Here is a 16346-nt window from a genome sequence, read left to right as displayed (position 1 = left end):
ATGTGCTCCTGCACAGCCGCGCCGGTCAGGAGGCGGAATGCCACACCCTCCTCTCATACCGGCCCGTCTCAACCCCTGTGCGTCTACAAGCTGGAGTAACGGCATGCTGGCATTGGGAGCACCACTGCATACTAGTCCCTTACAGATTACAGCAAGCCTCATGCTAGCCAAGCCAATACTTCTCTTCAGGAAGTGGTGGGCTCGACGTGCTTGCGTAAGGTACTGGTAATGATGCCCCTGGATCCGGAATAGCTGAGGGGAAGGGATGGCTTCGGCGCGGCCCAGTCTCACCTTGCACATACGTCCCGTCCATCGCCAGCCACGCTTGCAGGAGTTCGCTGAACTATCGATCTCGGTTATGCCCCATCGGCCTCGTTGCCACTCGAGGCGAGCAGTCGTACAGCAGCCAGTATCCACGCCCGACCGTGTCGTTCTCCGGCAGTTGTCGAATGAATGGAAGATGGAGAGCAAGTGGCATCACGATCAACCAAAGGTGTACGGATATCTGATGTCAGGTACGCTGAGCGACGTCGCCTTCTTACACCACCACCCGGGCATGCGGGATGCCTTCTAGGCGCCCAACCATCAGGGACTAGTCACGAGAGGTGCAACAGTAAAGCAATATCACACTCACCGAGCCGCCATCACCGCCCAAGGAGTCGCATCCATCCCGAGCGTCACTTCGGCGTAGCATTCATCCACCTCGGCCTCGTCGATGTCCGAGCCATCCCACGCGCGACTGAGCATCTTCGGCCCTGAGTGCAGTGGAACGTGGAAGAGGGAGGGTGTGTCGAATACGAGCAAAGTGCCTTGGGTGTCTCTACCATCTACTGGTATGTGACTCCTCATGAACCGCATCGATGATGGTTTGTCTATATAAGGGACTCTCGCCCTCAGCCATCATGAGCTTCATCTTCTGGCCCTCACCAAGCCATCTGGACACCAGCTGTTCAGGGCAGACTCCTCCTTCCTTCCCCCGTTCCACTCAATCTCCTGGCCCTCTCTGCTCAGACGCTGTTCTCTTGCTTGATCGCTCTCACCATGAAACCCTTCCTCGGTGCCGTGGCGCTGGTCATGGGCATGCTTGCCCCCAGCGTCATCGCGGCTCCTCCGGCCACGCCCGCTCAAAGGGACTTGCTCGTGCCGCTTGAGCAGGAACAGGAGTCTGCCCTCCGTGCTCGGCAGGCTACTAGTGCTAGCTGCAACACTCCAAGCAACCGGGCGTGCTGGAGCAACGGGTTCAACATCAATACCGACTACGAAACTAGTACCCCCAACACGGGAGTCACTCGGAAAGTGAGTTGTCCCTTGCTCGTAAAACATGATGATGATGGACGTCCACGGGGACTGACAAGTACCAGTATACCCTCACCCTCACAGAGACCGACAACTGGCAGGGGCCTGATGGCGTCGTCAAGGAGAAAGTCATGCTCGTCAATGGTATGTCAATTACCTACTAGTAGGGCTTGCGGGTGGGAGCTGTTACTATTCGGACGCCCGCTAACTAATGACCATTCAGGCACGATTTTGGGTATGTAGCGACGGGGCGGTGGATGGCTGGATCGACTGCTATGGATAGCCAAACTGACTTCAGTCTAGGGCCCACGATCCTTGCTGATTGGGGCGACAAGATCGAAGTGACCGTCATCAACAACCTCAAGACCAACGGGTAGGTTCCCACTTCTCAGAGGGCCTTTTGGTTTCACACTTCCAGCTAACCATTCACCAGCACTTCCATCCACTGGCACGGCATCCGCCAGCAGAACAGCATCTACCACGACGGCGTGAACGGCGTCACAGAGTGCGCCATCCCGCCCAAAGGGGGGAAGAGGGTCTATAAGTTCCGCGCGCAGCAGTACGGCACCAGCTGGTACCACTCGCACTTCTCGGCCCAGTACGGCAACGGCGTGGTCGGCGCGATCCAAATCAACGGTCCAGCCTCGCTCAACTACGACATCGACCTGGGCGTCTTCCCCATCACCGACTACTACTACCGCACCGCCGATGAGCTCGTCGAGTTCACCAAGAACAACGGCGCGCCCTTCGCCGACAACGTGCTGTTCAACGGCACCAACGTGCACCCGACCACCGGCGCCGGGCGCTACGCCAACGTCACGCTGACGCCAGGCAAGCGCCACCGCCTGCGCATCATCAACACGTCGACAGAGAACCACTTCCAGCTGTCGCTCGTCAACCACTCCATGACCATCATCGCGGCCGACCTGGTCCCCGTCCAGGCCTTCACGGTCGACAGCGTGTTCCTCGCGGTGGGCCAGCGGCTCGACGTGACCATCGATGCCTCGAAGACGCCGGGCAACTACTGGTTCAACGCGACGTTTGGCGGCGGCAACTTCTGCGGCGGCTCCAGCAACCCGTCGCCCGCGGCCATCTTCCACTACGCCGGTGCCCCCGGCGGCCTGCCCACCGACCGCGGCGTGACGCCCGCGGACCACCAGTGCCTGGACAACGTTAACCTGACGCCCGTGGTGAAGCGGACCGCGCCGGTGAACAACTTCCAGAAGACGCCCGGCAACACGCTCGATGTGCATCTCGACACCACGGGGACCCCGCTGTTTGTGTGGAAGGTCAACGGCAGCACCATCAACGTCGACTGGGGCAAGCCGGTGCTGGACTATGTCATCACTGGGAACACCAGCTATCCGTCCAGCAACAATCTTGTGCAGGTCGACGAGAAAGATGCGGTCAGTTCCCTCTCCGTGTCTCTCTCTTTCTGTCCCTTCTCCTTACTCTCTCCTTTCCCTTGCCCCCGGTGGCACCGAACTGTGACTAACAGACCCCCAAAGTGGACATACTGGCTCATCGAGAACGACCCAGACGGAGGCTTCAGTCTTCCGCACCCGATGCACCTCCACGTAAGCTCTTCTTCCCCTTTTTCCTACCCTTCCCAAAAGAAAAACAAACCTTTCCCCACATTCCACCCTCACCCTCATCATACCTAATCTAACAATCCTCCACCTACAAGGGCCACGATTTCCTCGTCCTCGGCCGCTCCCCGGACGTCCCCCCCGCAACGCAGCAGCGCTTCGTCTTCGACCCGGCCGTCGACCTGCCGCGGCTGAAGGGCGCCAACCCGGTGCGGCGCGACGTGGCCATGTTGCCGGCCAAGGGCTGGCTGCTGCTGGCCTTCCGCACCGACAACCCGGGCGCCTGGCTCTTCCACTGCCACATCGCCTGGCACGTGTCGGGCGGCCTGAGTGTCACCTTCCTCGAGCGGGCCGCCGACCTGCGCAGCAGGATCCCCGACGCCGATAAGCAGGATTTTAATCGGGTGTGTGCCGAGTGGAATGCCTATGCGCCCTCGGCACCGCCGAAGACCGATTCCGGTTTGAAGGCTAGGCGGCCGTGGGTGGAGAAGAGTGAGTGGATTGTTCGTTGATAAGGTCCTGTCCTGAGTTGATTTGGATATGTAATTGTGTTTGGGAATGGGAGACTTGTGGGGGAGATGCAATGGTTCCTACTCGTCGAAGACAGCGTTTGTCGTGGATTTGCGATTTCAGTGCGTCTCACCTAGTACTTCTGTCCTTCTCGGCTCCGACCCGGCCAGCAACGAAAGCTTGGTCACTTTGTCTTGTGTGGAATTTTTGGCCCGGATAGAGGAGTAACAGAGAGGGTCATTGTTGTCAGTTTATACGCTGTTCGCAAAAAAGGCAATACGACCTCAGTCCCATTCAACATCCTCATCTTTGTCCTGTTGCGGTGAATGAACTGCGATGCGGGGAGGAATCGAGGCGGTCTTGTTTCGATCGTTATCGCACTTTGCTGAGAGATCAGCCAGCAATTTCCTTCAAGCGTGAAATCCTCGGTTGAACGAGCCCTCGTGGAAGCTAAAGGGGGAAAGTACACCTAGGTATGGTGATATGATGTTCCATGGTAACTGCAAGCTGCAAGTTTCTTTACAATCTGCTGCTACTATGTAATGTTTATCGCTTGTTGTTCTGGGTGACAAACATATTTTAGACGGGAGTGGCTTGTCTGCCGACTCCCATGCAACGCGCTGCTCTATGCAAATACACCGCAATGAAGAATGACATTGTCATGGTACACTTCCCAATCCAACGATAGGACAAAGTAAGCAAGGTATTGCTCATATCACAATGTGGCGGTCTCGGACTCTCAACAAAGATGGGAAGGCCGCCCAATAGCAAACAACTGGCCCTGTATCCCATTGTTTACCGTACTCACTGCTTCCATTCATGCGCCTTGAAAGCAGTTCCTATGCCACAATGACTGGGTCGCACAGTCTGGGCATATATAAAGTTCAGGACTGCAGGTGATTCATACGGAGCCAACCCCAACAGGCAACAACCCCAAACCAGCACCAACAAGTCCAACTTATTATTTTCTTTTCCGAGCCCACAGCCCGGAAAGCCCTCCAGGATGTGCTCTTTCATTCTCGAGCAGTGGATCTGCAAGAAATGTCGCAGCACAATCGAATACGAGCGGGTCAGCCAACAGAGCTGCGGCAAGTCTCCCAAGAAGTGCACTGGAGCCAAGAAGCGAGGGACTGCTGTCTGCTATGTCAAGCCCGACGAGTGCGACAGATGCTCTTGGGGAAACTTTGGACGCTGATGAAGAGTGGTATGAGCACCAGGGACATCAAGCTACCTAGGTAATTTTGACTGCGATGAGAAGACAGTGAGTGTGAGCGGCTTCCAGGGCTGCCAGTACAGCTTGCGCTGTGGATGGAACGCCGGTAGCTCATTCCGAGTGGAATGAGACTGACTTTGAGAAAGTCAATTTAAACTGAGTAACCTTACTACTTAAAAGTTACTAGTAGTATATTCGCCCACGAAGGGCGAGCCAAAACCGCAAACCCAAAAGCCGTTTCCTTACATAGACTTGCCTCAAATCGATACTATTTACTAACATATTTGCAACATTCGCGGTTCATGTAACTACGTGAGCAATGTTTAGCAGAGAGTTCTCGTCATCGCATTACGTTTGATCAATATGAATGTTTGGTAGAGGGTGCCGCATACAGCCAATATTGCTTGGGGTCAGCCTGGTGACCTGGTCTGAATCCGAGCCCGCCAATTGTTGTCATTTGTGCTTGAAATGGCAACATGCGTAGAACTCCATCCAGCTGACCGGCTGACGCCCAGGATCCAGGACTATACCTTCTTGAACGGAAAACCAAACTTCACTTCTGGGAGGGATTCATATACCTCTTGGTACCCAATGAGATGCTACATGATGCTCGCACTCGGCGGATGCGTCCGCCCCGGATGACACGTGCGAGGCGAAGGCAGAGAGAGCCCAGCCCATTCTCTCCTCTCGACTTCCAAGTGACCAAACACCTAAAGTGTTAGTCAAGCCATCCGTCCGTTTGTGTATATAAAGGACCATCAGTATCCCCCTTCAGTCCATCTCCCAACACCCGGAACACCCTCTTCACCATCCAGAACCCCACAGCCCAAAGCATAGTAGCGCTCTCACCTTGACCATAATCACACCAGCCCCATCACAAGAAGTCACGGCTACAACCCAAAAAAATAAAAATAAAAAATGAAGAGCATCGCCGCCATCCTGCTCACCCTGGCAACCGTCGCCACCGCGGCCCCCAGCATCAACGCGAACGCGCCCGCCGACGCAGCAGCCATGCTGTCGTCCCGCCAGGAGTGCGTCTACGACTGCGGCTGCAGCAGCCCCAACTCTGACACGGCTGCCTGCTGCGCCGCCGTAGGCGGTACACTCGGGAACGAAGGGACGGTATGTGTCTTTCCGAGCTGCCCATATTCCTTTCCTCATTTGTCCCTGTCCTGTCCTGTCCTGTCCTGTCGTTGCCATGTTTTTCTTTTTTTTTTCCTCTTTTCTCTTTTTCCATGATTTCTACTATCCTGGACTAGTGAAACGTGCGCCCCGTCCTAAAAGAAAAGAGAAAATGACTGACATGACCGGGTGAATTCCATCATCTGGGGATATAGCTATGCAGTGATATGGCCTACGCCACCGCACAGGCCTACGCGCAATGCTGCGGCAGCTACATCTGCTTCAAGAGCGCTCGGGACTGCCCTGATGTTGTTAAAGGCTAAGTCAGTCATTGACAAGTTGGGCATCTGACGGACGAAATGGAGATACGGCGGAAAGGGGGAACGATGGGGGTTCATGAAAGGTGGGACTGAAGGGATGCCGACGGATTTGATCCTTTCAGTTGTCGTTCTAGTCAGATGCAAAGGTTGATCGCAGGTCAAGTACAAACAATACAGCGAGAGGTTGAGCCAAGTCAGAATACACTCGCAATGCAACATGCAATGATGCAACTTTAACCGTCCAAATCGCATAGGATGATGACCCAAGTCTAACACTGAAGTCCGACTTATGAACAACGCGATGAACAGCTCTATCCAATGTCCAAACCCCAAGCTTCAAGACTGCCCGTAACGCCACGCTAAAAATCGGTATCACGACATCAAATGGCTCCCTGAGATATAATCCGTACAGAATCTCGGACTCAACATTACCCAAAAGGTTATAAGCTTGAATCCTAGCCAACCACCTCAAGAAATCTTTCAACTATCCACATCACGTTACACCTTAAGGCTACACCCCGCGTCCAAGCTGCTCCCCAAGGTCCGGCGTATCCGGCGTCGAAACAGCCGACATATCCCCGGCACCACCTGCATGGCCGTGACCATGCCCCTGGCCTGGAGCGTGATGAGAATGATGCATACCGCCAAAGTACCGCCCGCCGCCCCCGCTCTTCGGCGTACCTGCGGCACTGAGCGGACTGACAAGATCTTCCACCATTCCCCTCTCAGCCGCAGCCCCCATCTGAGGCGTGCTAGGCGGCGCGACCTTCATGCCGGCCGGCGCTCTATTGAAGCCTCTTGTTGTCGTTGGGAGCGGGCCGATGGTATCTCGATCGCTGTCCCCGTCCGCGGTATGTTTGGCCTCCATGCGGTCGGGAGGTGCTCCGACCATGCTCATCATGGTCATAGCCAACGTCATCTCGGCGCTGTTGTTGCTCGCATTGGTGCTGCTCGCGCTGCTGCCCTCGGTCATGCTGTCCGGCTCGGCCAGGTTGTTGTGTCCGGGTCCCTGCGGGCTCGTACCCCGCTGGAAAGGAAGCGGAGCTGTCAGCGGCGCAGATGGTATCGCTCGCTCGTTGGGCTCGGCCTCCTCCGCGATGGGATCAAAAGCGGGAAGATTAGGCAGTTGTGGCGGGGCGCTCGGGATGGATGGGCCGGGGCTGGTGCTGTTGACGGTGCGCGGGCTGGCGATGCTGCCGATGCCGGGGCTGACGCCGCCTATGATCTTGGGCGATAGGGGCGAGAGGTCAGCAACCATGGCCGAGGCGATGCCAATGGCGACCGGGGACGTCGGAGTAGGAGGCGGCTGGGAGCTGGTTGGCTGTCTGTTGATGGCAATGGTGTTCTGGTTGTTGGTAGGCGGTGGAGTGGTCCCCCGGCCGACGGTGCTGGCTAGCCGCCGTATGCGGCTTCCGAGTGACGCGGCGGGGACGGAGACGTTCATGCTCGGCTTTTTCTTGGGCCCATGGGCAGGTAATGTCGGGGTCGAGCTGCCCTTTTCCGCTTCCTTCTCCTTCTCCCTTTCCCTCTCTTTGGCTTTCTCCTTGTCCTTATTCTTCTGCGTCTCCCTCCCAGTCTGCGGTCTCAGCTTCGACGCGATGAGCTCGAACTGTTTCAGCATGGTCGCGTTTTCAACGATTTCCTCCATGGTGACCTGGAGATTGGCGTCGGCGCCAGGAATATTGACCTTGGGTAGCTCGCGGTTGAGTTGCTGCATCATCTGAAAGGCTGGGATCAGGCTTCCCCAGAGGTCAAAAAACGCCGCGTTGGGGATCTGAGGCTCTGGCACCCCCAAAGCTCGCGGGTCGAGAATTGATGTCCAGGTATCGTGGATGACCTTCTGAACGGCCTTGATCTGGTCCTTGCTCAGACCTTTTATCACGCTTTCAGCCGCTTCCGCATCCTGCTCTGTGGACGCCTTCTTCGGCAGCGGGATCCTCTTGACCATGTTCCGGTACTGATACCCACAAGGGATAACAGGCTGCATGAGATTGACGCTGGTGAGAAGACCAATCGTGGAGCAGAGAAGACGGAGTGCATGCTCGGCAATGGTCTCGGAAACGCGGTCGGCGCAGAATGTGATGGAGATCTCGACCCGGTTTGCTGGCCGTACCAGCGACTTCACGAACAGGTCCGGCACGTCCTGCGCCTTGGATTCGTGGATGGTAAACTTGCAGGACGCAGTCCCAAGGTGGAACGACTTGGGCTCGGACGGGGTAATGGCGGTATCCTCGTATTGGTGTTGCACAAGCGTGCTGAAGCGCGTCCAGTATGGCCAGGGCGTGCACTTCTCCACGATCGTAAGAGTCCCCAGATTTTCGAACGGGATGCCGGCCATGCGCTGGGCATGGATATACTGCAGCAGGTTCAGTGGAGTGAGCGCCGTGTCCGGGAACTGGACCCGCACGGGCGTGGCATTGACAGTAGGGCCCATGACGCCGGCAACCGAGTGACCACCGGGAAGTCTGACGTGGCGTCCGTCAATCAGCTCGCCAAAGACGACATCCGAGGAGGCCGAGAGATTGGCAAGGACCATGGCCCACGCGCCCTTCAGGACCGTCTCGAACGAAATGCCAAGGCTCGAGAGCGAGCCTAGCGGAAGCATTGGGTTCCGAATCGTCTTGACATTGGTCGACACCTGGTACGGATGGGTATGCGTAACGACTTGTGTCATGACGGCGCCTTCCAGCAAGGTCCGCCAGTACTCTTCGGCCCCCTGCGCGTTGGCAACATGTGCTGTGCGCACAAACTCGCAGAATGTCGGGCGGCGAGGCGGGGTTTGTGAGCCATCGTAGAGTCGCTTCAGGTCCTTGACAAGCAGTGCAACCGAAAGGTCGTCGTACTGCGCCTTGGAAAGCCTCAGGATGAGAATCGACTGTTTGCCGCCGTCGAGGAACATGAATTTGGTCATTGGCGTCTCAAACTTCGTAGGCAATGCCTGGTCTTTCTTGATCACTTTGTCCAACATCGTAGAAAGCCGCCACGTCGGCGTGTACTGCCGCCGGAATTCGATGCCACTCGACTTGATGACGGCCTGGTACACTCGACGGTTGTGCGGGACAAAGGCAGTACGCAAGATCGGATGTATCACGGCCAGGTTCTTACATGCCTCCTCCAGCTTCTTCGCGTCGACAGCACCCGTGAAATTAAATATGAGGTAGTTGATGTTTGTGCGCCCTTGAAGCATGCCGGTTTCGATATACCGAATCTGCGCCGAGGATGCCTCTGCCGCATCCGCAATTGCGCTGCCGTCAACGCCGATCTTAGGAGCGATTACCTTCTCGATGAAGACCTCCTTGACCGCGGACGGGTTAAGCTGCACGGGCGAGGGCGTCGTTGCCACGGGTGCCGGGGACGCCTCCTGGGTGACTTGTGGGGAATCCGCAGGCACGACCGCCCTGCTGAGCTCTGTTAACGTAGCATTCTGAAGAACATCGGCGATAGAGATGGAGATGTTCTCATGACGGCAGGCCGCAACCAACTGGGCCGCGATAATGTCGTCACCACCGACGCTGAAAAAGCTGTCGAGCGCCGAAATTTTGGCCTCCTCCACCCCCAGTACCCTGGCCCAGATAGCTCGCATCTTCTCCTCGCTCTGCGTCAGGGGTAGCGGCTTGAGGTGCTGGAACTTGGCCTCGTTCGAGTTCGGGATTGTTGCCAGCGCCAAGAGATCCTCCTTTGTCAGTCCGGCGATCATCTTCTGCAACCTGCGTCGATTCACTTTGAGGGACGGCGTGATGGGGAGGTGCTTGACGGGAACGAAGACCGACGGAACCATGGACGGAGCGAACTTGTTCTTCAGCCCGACCTCAACTAGTTGCTTCACCATGGCAAGCTGCTCTTTGGTGGCCAGGCTCAGCGAAGTGAGACTCTCCTCGCTATCGAAACGATCGCCAAGCTCGATGAAGGCGGTCAGGAGGATATCGTTCTTGGCCGGACCCCGAAAGATAACTGTTTCGACTACGACATCAACACCCTGTCCAAGGCAGCGGCGCAGATACTGCTCGATCTCGGTGACGTTGATGATTCTGCCGTCAGCATCGACGTCGTCCCGCTTGCTCGAGATGAACTCCATTAGCCCCCCCTGCGTGTACCGAGCGCGGTGTCCTGTCTTGAAGTGCCGCACCTTGCCACCGGCGGCAGGGCCTAAGGGCGACATAGGGGTCATCATCGACTCCCGATTCGGATAGGAGAAGCCTAGTGTGGGACCCTCGACGACCAGCTCTCCCACCGCCCCAATTGGCATGCGCTTCTTGTGGTCCTCTGGGTTGACGATCACAAGGCTTCCCGCAAACGGGCGGCCAATGCTTCTCAGATGGTGAGGGCCAAGAGCCTCGAGAAAGGCGATACCTAGCGGGCACACATCCTGGGGCCCGTACGCCAACACCACATTGACCTTCCCATGCCAGATGCTGTATGTGTCTTCGTCGAGGCCCCGAGTCCGAAAGCACACAACCTTAAGGGATGGCAGCTGAGTCGGGTCCACCTTTCTCGACAGCAAAGGGGTCATGTACGACCAGTTGACCTGCATCCTGTTCACGGCGGCGCCAAAGTCTTGCAACCTCTCGACGGCCGAGGGAATGCAGACACAACCGCCGTAGACGAGCGTGGTGAAGATTTCGGTAATGCAGATGTCAACGTTGAAGGACGACAGCTGCATGACACGGCTAAGCGGTGTGATTCTCGCTGCCGGCCCTTGTCCCAGAACAGCAGTCGCCAACGCTGCGTGAGTGAACGTCACGCCCCTCGCTTCGTTTGATGACGTCGGGACAAAGAGGATGCATGCTGGGTCTGACGGGGCAGCCATCGATGTCAGCGGCCCTTGGCCTTGCGGGAGGACGTTCATCAGCTCATCCGTCACGATCACGACCTGGTCGAAGAGGTTGCTGAGAACCGACGCGGCAAGCTCCGAGGAAATGGCAACCCTGGAGTTGAGACGCTCGAAAATGGGCTGAATCATGCCAAGCTCTAAGGAATCTATGGGGACAAACGCCGCACCGGACCTAGGACGTGTTAGACTGGCGTCTCACCCGGGGAAATTTTCATCAACGGACGACCTACTTGAGAACAGCCACCATAGCCACGGGGGCAAGCTTGCACTTGTCCATGACGACGGGTACGACGCAGTGAGGACCAACACCGGCGTCGACAAGATGGTGCGCTAGCTTGGTGGCCTCCTCCTCGAGCTGAAGGTACGTCAGAGATCCGTCCCAGGCGCACACCGCCTGAGATGACGGTTGTATGGCAGCCTGTCTGGATACGAGCTCGTGGACTACGTGCTGCGCCTGCTCCATCGCTTGCGGTGGCGCCTCTGCATCCCATGCCAGGATTTGGGCATAGTCCCTGTCGGTGAAAAGGTCAACCAAGCCGATCGAGACGTCGGGCGACGTGAGGATTGCGCGGACTGCTGTGCCGAACGTGGTTGCCACGTTGATGGCCTGCTCCGGAGACATTACGCGCTGCCCGATATCCACCACCAGCTTCCCCGCCATGAAGCGCGTGTTCATCACGACGTCCACATCGAACGTCTGCTGCAACGAGATAGGCTTGAGCTCGAAGGTGGTCCGCGTTGTGAACTTGCTGTTCAACCCCGCCGGCTCTTCGGTGAATGTCAAGCAGGAGTTGAACAGGCGCTTACCGCCCTTCATGCCCATGCCATGTTGGAGCTCGGCCAATGTGAAGTGCTGGTGGGCTAGACTGGCTGACAGTTGCTCCTCCACCATCTGCAGCGCCGCGGCCACGGAACTGTACGCTCCAAGCTCGTAGCTGCAGGTCACGGTATTCGAGAAGGAGCCCACTGCATGTCTCATTCCCAAAATCGAGTCGTCACGGCCTACCGTCTGGAATCCAAAACAGACCTGGTTGGAGCCGGTAAAGCATCGCAAGATGAGGCCCCATGCCAGCCGGAGCACGGCATCAACGGTCGTCTTCTGGGTCCGAGTAAAGCCGGACAGCTGGTATGATGTGATGTCCAGTTCGACGCAGGTGTTTACAAATCGGAGCTCCTCTGGCAGAACAGTGAGTCGGGGGAAATGGCATGGTGGGACGCCAGTAAGCTTATCGCGCCAGAACGCCAGGCTGCTTTCTTGTCGGACGGTCTTGAGGAAGTAGAGGTAATGCGGGTATGAGAACTGGTCAGGTTCGGTGATGGCCCGTTCCGTTGCGTATGCTCGTCTCAAGTCGTGGAGAAGGAGATGGATGCTCAGGGACTACAAAAGCTGTCAGTTAAAAGCGTCATTAACTACTGTGCCAGTACAACACCCACATCGCATAGGGCTGTGCTGATGTCCAGCTTGACCAATGTCCTGGTGGGCGCCTTGCACACCGTAAGCCGATGAAGTGGCTTGCTCTCCGTCGGCCGCAGATTGGGAAGGTTGCTTAGTTCATAGACAGGGTCCTCCGTCGGTGCTGTGTCAATAAAGAGCATCTCAGGCGAGGCTCTTCGAAGAATGACCTTGTCCCAAAGCCCCGTTTCACTGACACTCTCAGTGAAGATGGTTCGCAACGCTGCATGTCGCATGGTAACCTGCTCCCAAGCGGTGCATATCCTGGCGATATCGATCGGATCGCCATTCGAAGACGCGAACTCGTAAATGGCATGCAGATAGCACGTGTCGGGCCGCTGTGCTTGGCTGATCAAGATGCTTTGCTGAACTGCGGTGACCGGGTAGATGGTCTCGACATCACGGACACTGCCAAGCTTGAGCGTCGCAACACGGTCCTTGTTGAACTTTTCCAGTCCTTCGTAAGTCACGTCAAGATGAGGAACGTCTGCGAGGGTCAGCTCCTGCGGATGGTATCGTAGCCTCCCGATCGCCTCGAGGAGGAGATGCTCGTAGTTCTGGACCCATTGAGATATGCGTGCCTGATCTTTGGAGAAGCGGCTGTACAGAAACTTGACCTTGGCGCTTCCTTGGTCGACCATGGCGCTAATCTCGAACAAGGCGATGCGCCCGACATTGCCACCGATATCCGATGTTGATGGCGCCGAGGTCCGGCTGGGCATCGCGAGCTGTTCTAACACTCCGTTCTCGCGGTCCAGGTGCTGGAGAGAGCCGGCATAACTGAAGATGATCTCAAATGGCCAGTCTCTCGCTATCAAATCCTCCTTGTCATAGTGGTAGAAGCGCGAAGCGAAGTACTGAGCGCCGCGGGCGGGTATGGATCGCCGAGTGTCTTTGAGATGGCGAAGGACGTTGATGAAGTCGTCTGAAGTGTCTATCTTGAGGCTAAGTGGGCAGAGGGATGTGAACCAGCCCACGGTCTCGGAAACGTCAATTTCTGGGTGGTTCCATGTATCTCGTCCATGTTCCTGGTTCCATACAACCGGGACCGGTCTGTCGTGGAAGGTCTGGGCGAAGGACAGCATGAGAGCAGCGAGATAGATGTCAACGCAGTCCGTTTTGAAGACTTGGTTGCAGGAGCTCTGTAGGATGTTCGTCGTTTCCTGATCCAGCGAAAAGCTCACCTCGAGGGCATCGCCGTAAGCGTTCGGCGTGTCTTGCAAGCCCCAATAGGCATAATCGCCGGGTTGAATAGGGAAAGGAAGAAGATTCCTGGGGTCCGGTTTGACAGCGTCTTCCTTTTGGAGGTCTACCCACTGGTGAAAGGGCATTGACCGTTGGGACAGCAGATTCCCGTTCTGTAGCAACTCGTCCAGGTCATGGACGATTATGCGCCAAGAGAGAAGGTCGACTGCGAGATGGTGCGCCGCGAGGTACACCAAGTGTAGGCCATCGTGGGTTGTGAGGTAGTCCGCTGCGAAGACAGGCCCCATCTCGACATTGATCGATATCTGCGTCCGCTCAATGATGTCCTCCAGCTCGCGCTCGGACCGGATCGCACTATGACATAGCGTGTAGGATCCGGCCACATCGGGCAAGACCCTCTGGACCCATCCATTCAAGCCTCGGCCGAAGCGGGATCTCAACATCGGGTGGTGGGCCACGACGGCCTGGATGGCGGCCGAGATGTCCTCAAAGGAGAAATGCTTCTTTAACCGCAACAGCAGGCTCTGGTTGAAGCGATAGCTCCCGTCCAGGGCAGGCCTCCGCTTTAAGTCGCCTCCCATTGCCGTCTGGAAGTACAAGTGCTGCATCGGGGAAAGATCGAAGCAGTCGGATATCTCTTCGTCCCACTTATGCGCCAAGCCACTCCGCGATTCTGCAATAGCGGCCAGCTCCGACAAGGTCATCGACCCAAGTGCTTCGGAAGGGTTAATGTGGATGGACTCGTGCTTGCAACGGGCCGCCAACTCCATAGCCGTCATCTCATCACCGCCGAGCTGAGAGAGAGAAAAGTTGACACCGATCTGGCTCTCTGGAACATTCAGGACCTTGCTCACTAGCTTCTGCATCGACTTTTCCATTTCCGTTGCGGGCTCTTGTAGTGTTTCCTGGTGCTCCAGGCTCAAGGCTTGGTGGTAGACATTCTCATTGATGTTTTGCGCCCATGTCCGCAACCGCCGCATGTCCAGGTCGCCTGCTTCGGTAAGTGGCATCCCATCCAAAACGATCCAAATGTCGGGCACATCATCGGGTGGAAGAGTGGTCTCGGCGGCGCGTTTGAGATGGGCGACCTGTGTCCCCGCAAAGAGCGCGTGTGACTGGGGTATCAGGTTGATGGCGTGTGGGCGCTGGTTCGTCGAGTGGGTGCCGCGGAGTGTGAGAAGAGCGACGAGCTTCCCTTCGAGTAGACCTGCCTTCGGGCGTACTGTTGCTATCCTCCCAACCTCCGGCTGCGTGCCAAGCGCCTGCTCAATCTCTGTCCTCTTCCCAAGCGGCACTGCTAAATGTCCCTGGCTCGGTTCTGGCATTATCGACATCCGGCTCGCTCGGTGTACCTCTAATGGCGCGATCATGACGCCCTCGACGTCGTCGATCTGGGGATGTCGGCTTTGCGGCGCGCAAGGCGTAACGCAGGTCTGCAACTCGGCGAGGGTCGCGCATCGGAGGATATCCTTCACCTTCACGTCCATCCCCGCATTCATGCACGCCTTCCGCAGCGCTGCCGCGCTCTGCTCATCGCCGCCCAAGTCCCGGAATGACTGGTTCACTTGTATCCTGTTCGTCGCGATGCCGAGTACCCGAGAAACCAGAACCAATAGCCGAGCCTCGGTCGTTTCGTCCTCCAACAACAGCCACGATGTCGAAGCGTCGATGCGCGGGATCGTGGGACTCGAAGCGGCGGCCATGGCGAAGGCGGGCCCCCGGAAACGGTATATAATACACAACTTTAAAAAGATGAGTAATGCAAACACCGAATGGGTATCTCAAACAAAAGAAAACCAAGCTGGAGGGGAATCTCAGGCACTGGGCCACATGGCGCAGTCGGGCGTGTCGGGCAGTTGGCACGGAGTTCGCGGTCGTCGCTGCACGTCGAGTTCTCGGAACCGAATGTCGGGGACAACGCAACAGTCAACTCCAGGCTGGCACGCACACGAGGGGGAAAGGGCTACCACCGCAAGCGGGGCGAGGTACGGGCGTGCTTGACATGTACCGCACCGTTGGCCACAGGGTTGCAGCCAGGCGGATGCGCGAAGTGTCTGAATCAGTGAATCCAATTCACCGCGCCGCTCTGAAGACCTTGGCAACGGCACCGAAGCTTCAGCACAGTGCAGCAGGAGCCTTGCGAAGCTCCCCATCTTCAGCGCCGGCGAGCCAATCAGGGATCGACCGTGCGAAAGGCTCAGCCCCCGGTCCGCAGCAGACCCTGGGCTGATCGCCCGATCTGGGCTGGCCAGCCGGGGCTATCTTGTGCGGACATAGAAGGTGCGTAACGGGGGCAGGCAGGGCAGGATTGAACACGCGAAACTGCTGCTGGTTGACAGTTCAAATGACAGAAGATGGGATGAACAGCTGCGGGCCCGCGAGGGGAATTCACCGATTAGTGTAGTTCCACGAGCATCCCCTGTTGATCCACACTACTCCCCTTCAACTGCTCCATTTTGTGTCTTGGGACTTTAACCATGTCGCCCCCACGTTGGGGTGCAAGTGAGCGCCGAGGTAATATGCCGTCGCTTGCATGCCGCGATCGAAGATAATGCAAAAGCGGAGAGACCCGACAATGTCTCCGTCGTTGCAATCGAACATGGAAGATTTCAGGTGATAAAATCGTGGCTGAGTACTCAGGCTGAACACGGGCCGCGGCAGTGTTTCGATCCTTAAAAAAGGAGCTGCTAAACCTGAAGCAGACCGGGTTTAGTTAAGCGCCGGCGGCTGGCGGCAGTTTGGAGCTCGGTTCACGCGGATCAAGTGTCCCGCATACATCAAATGATTCACCCCACCCGATAGCGCA

At 57.0% G+C, this 16346-nt stretch overlaps 3 protein-coding genes across 3 annotated transcripts; 2 read left to right on the top strand and 1 right to left on the bottom strand.

Moving 5' to 3' along the window:
• Window positions 1–671: 671 nt before the first annotated feature.
• Window positions 672–3686, top strand: B0T15DRAFT_219397 (laccase-1). Its single transcript, XM_062862795.1, has 7 exons — window positions 672–1296; window positions 1362–1440; window positions 1520–1531; window positions 1600–1669; window positions 1730–2702; window positions 2805–2873; window positions 2984–3686. Exons 1-7 carry the CDS (start codon window positions 1042–1044, stop codon window positions 3395–3397), a joined length of 1872 nt encoding a protein of 623 aa, XP_062721944.1. The 5' UTR covers window positions 672–1041; the 3' UTR covers window positions 3398–3686.
• Window positions 3687–5138: 1452 nt separating this feature from the next.
• B0T15DRAFT_503142 (uncharacterized protein) lies at window positions 5139–6258 on the top strand. The gene is made up of 2 exons (XM_062867462.1): window positions 5139–5730; window positions 5946–6258. Exons 1-2 carry the CDS (start codon window positions 5527–5529, stop codon window positions 6051–6053), a joined length of 312 nt encoding a protein of 103 aa, XP_062721943.1. The 5' UTR covers window positions 5139–5526; the 3' UTR covers window positions 6054–6258.
• Window positions 6255–15696, bottom strand: B0T15DRAFT_417327 (uncharacterized protein). Its single transcript, XM_062865488.1, has 3 exons — window positions 12316–15696; window positions 11112–12259; window positions 6255–11053 (listed from the first exon to the last, which is right to left on the bottom strand). The coding sequence occupies exons 1-3, from the start codon at window positions 15241–15243 to the stop codon at window positions 6562–6564; spliced, it is 8568 nt and encodes a 2855-aa protein (XP_062721942.1). The 5' UTR covers window positions 15244–15696; the 3' UTR covers window positions 6255–6561.
• Window positions 15697–16346: the final 650 nt, after the last annotated feature.

The sequence above is a fragment of the Chaetomium strumarium genome, assembly GCF_033439665.1.
Source record: "Chaetomium strumarium strain CBS 333.67 chromosome Unknown B0T15scaffold_4, whole genome shotgun sequence".
NCBI classification, from domain to species: Eukaryota; Fungi; Ascomycota; class Sordariomycetes; order Sordariales; family Chaetomiaceae; genus Chaetomium; species Chaetomium strumarium.
This window is presented reverse-complemented; position numbering and strand designations above follow the sequence as displayed.

Coding starts and splice junctions, on each gene's coding strand:
- B0T15DRAFT_219397 (XM_062862795.1), top strand. CDS start 1,042: ATGAAACCCTTCCTCGGTGCCGTGGCGCTGGTCATGGGCATGCTTGCC. Junction 1,297..1,361: donor ACACGGGAGTCACTCGGAAA/GTGAGTTGTCCC, acceptor GACAAGTACCAG/TATACCCTCACCCTCACAGA. Junction 2,874..2,983: donor CGCACCCGATGCACCTCCAC/GTAAGCTCTTCT, acceptor TCCACCTACAAG/GGCCACGATTTCCTCGTCCT.
- B0T15DRAFT_503142 (XM_062867462.1), top strand. CDS start 5,527: ATGAAGAGCATCGCCGCCATCCTGCTCACCCTGGCAACCGTCGCCACC. Junction 5,731..5,945: donor CACTCGGGAACGAAGGGACG/GTATGTGTCTTT, acceptor CTGGGGATATAG/CTATGCAGTGATATGGCCTA.
- B0T15DRAFT_417327 (XM_062865488.1), bottom strand. CDS start 15,243: ATGGCCGCCGCTTCGAGTCCCACGATCCCGCGCATCGACGCTTCGACA. Junction 12,260..12,315: donor TCAGCACAGCCCTATGCGAT/GTGGGTGTTGTA, acceptor CAGCTTTTGTAG/TCCCTGAGCATCCATCTCCT. Junction 11,054..11,111: donor GCTATGGTGGCTGTTCTCAA/GTAGGTCGTCCG, acceptor AACACGTCCTAG/GTCCGGTGCGGCGTTTGTCC.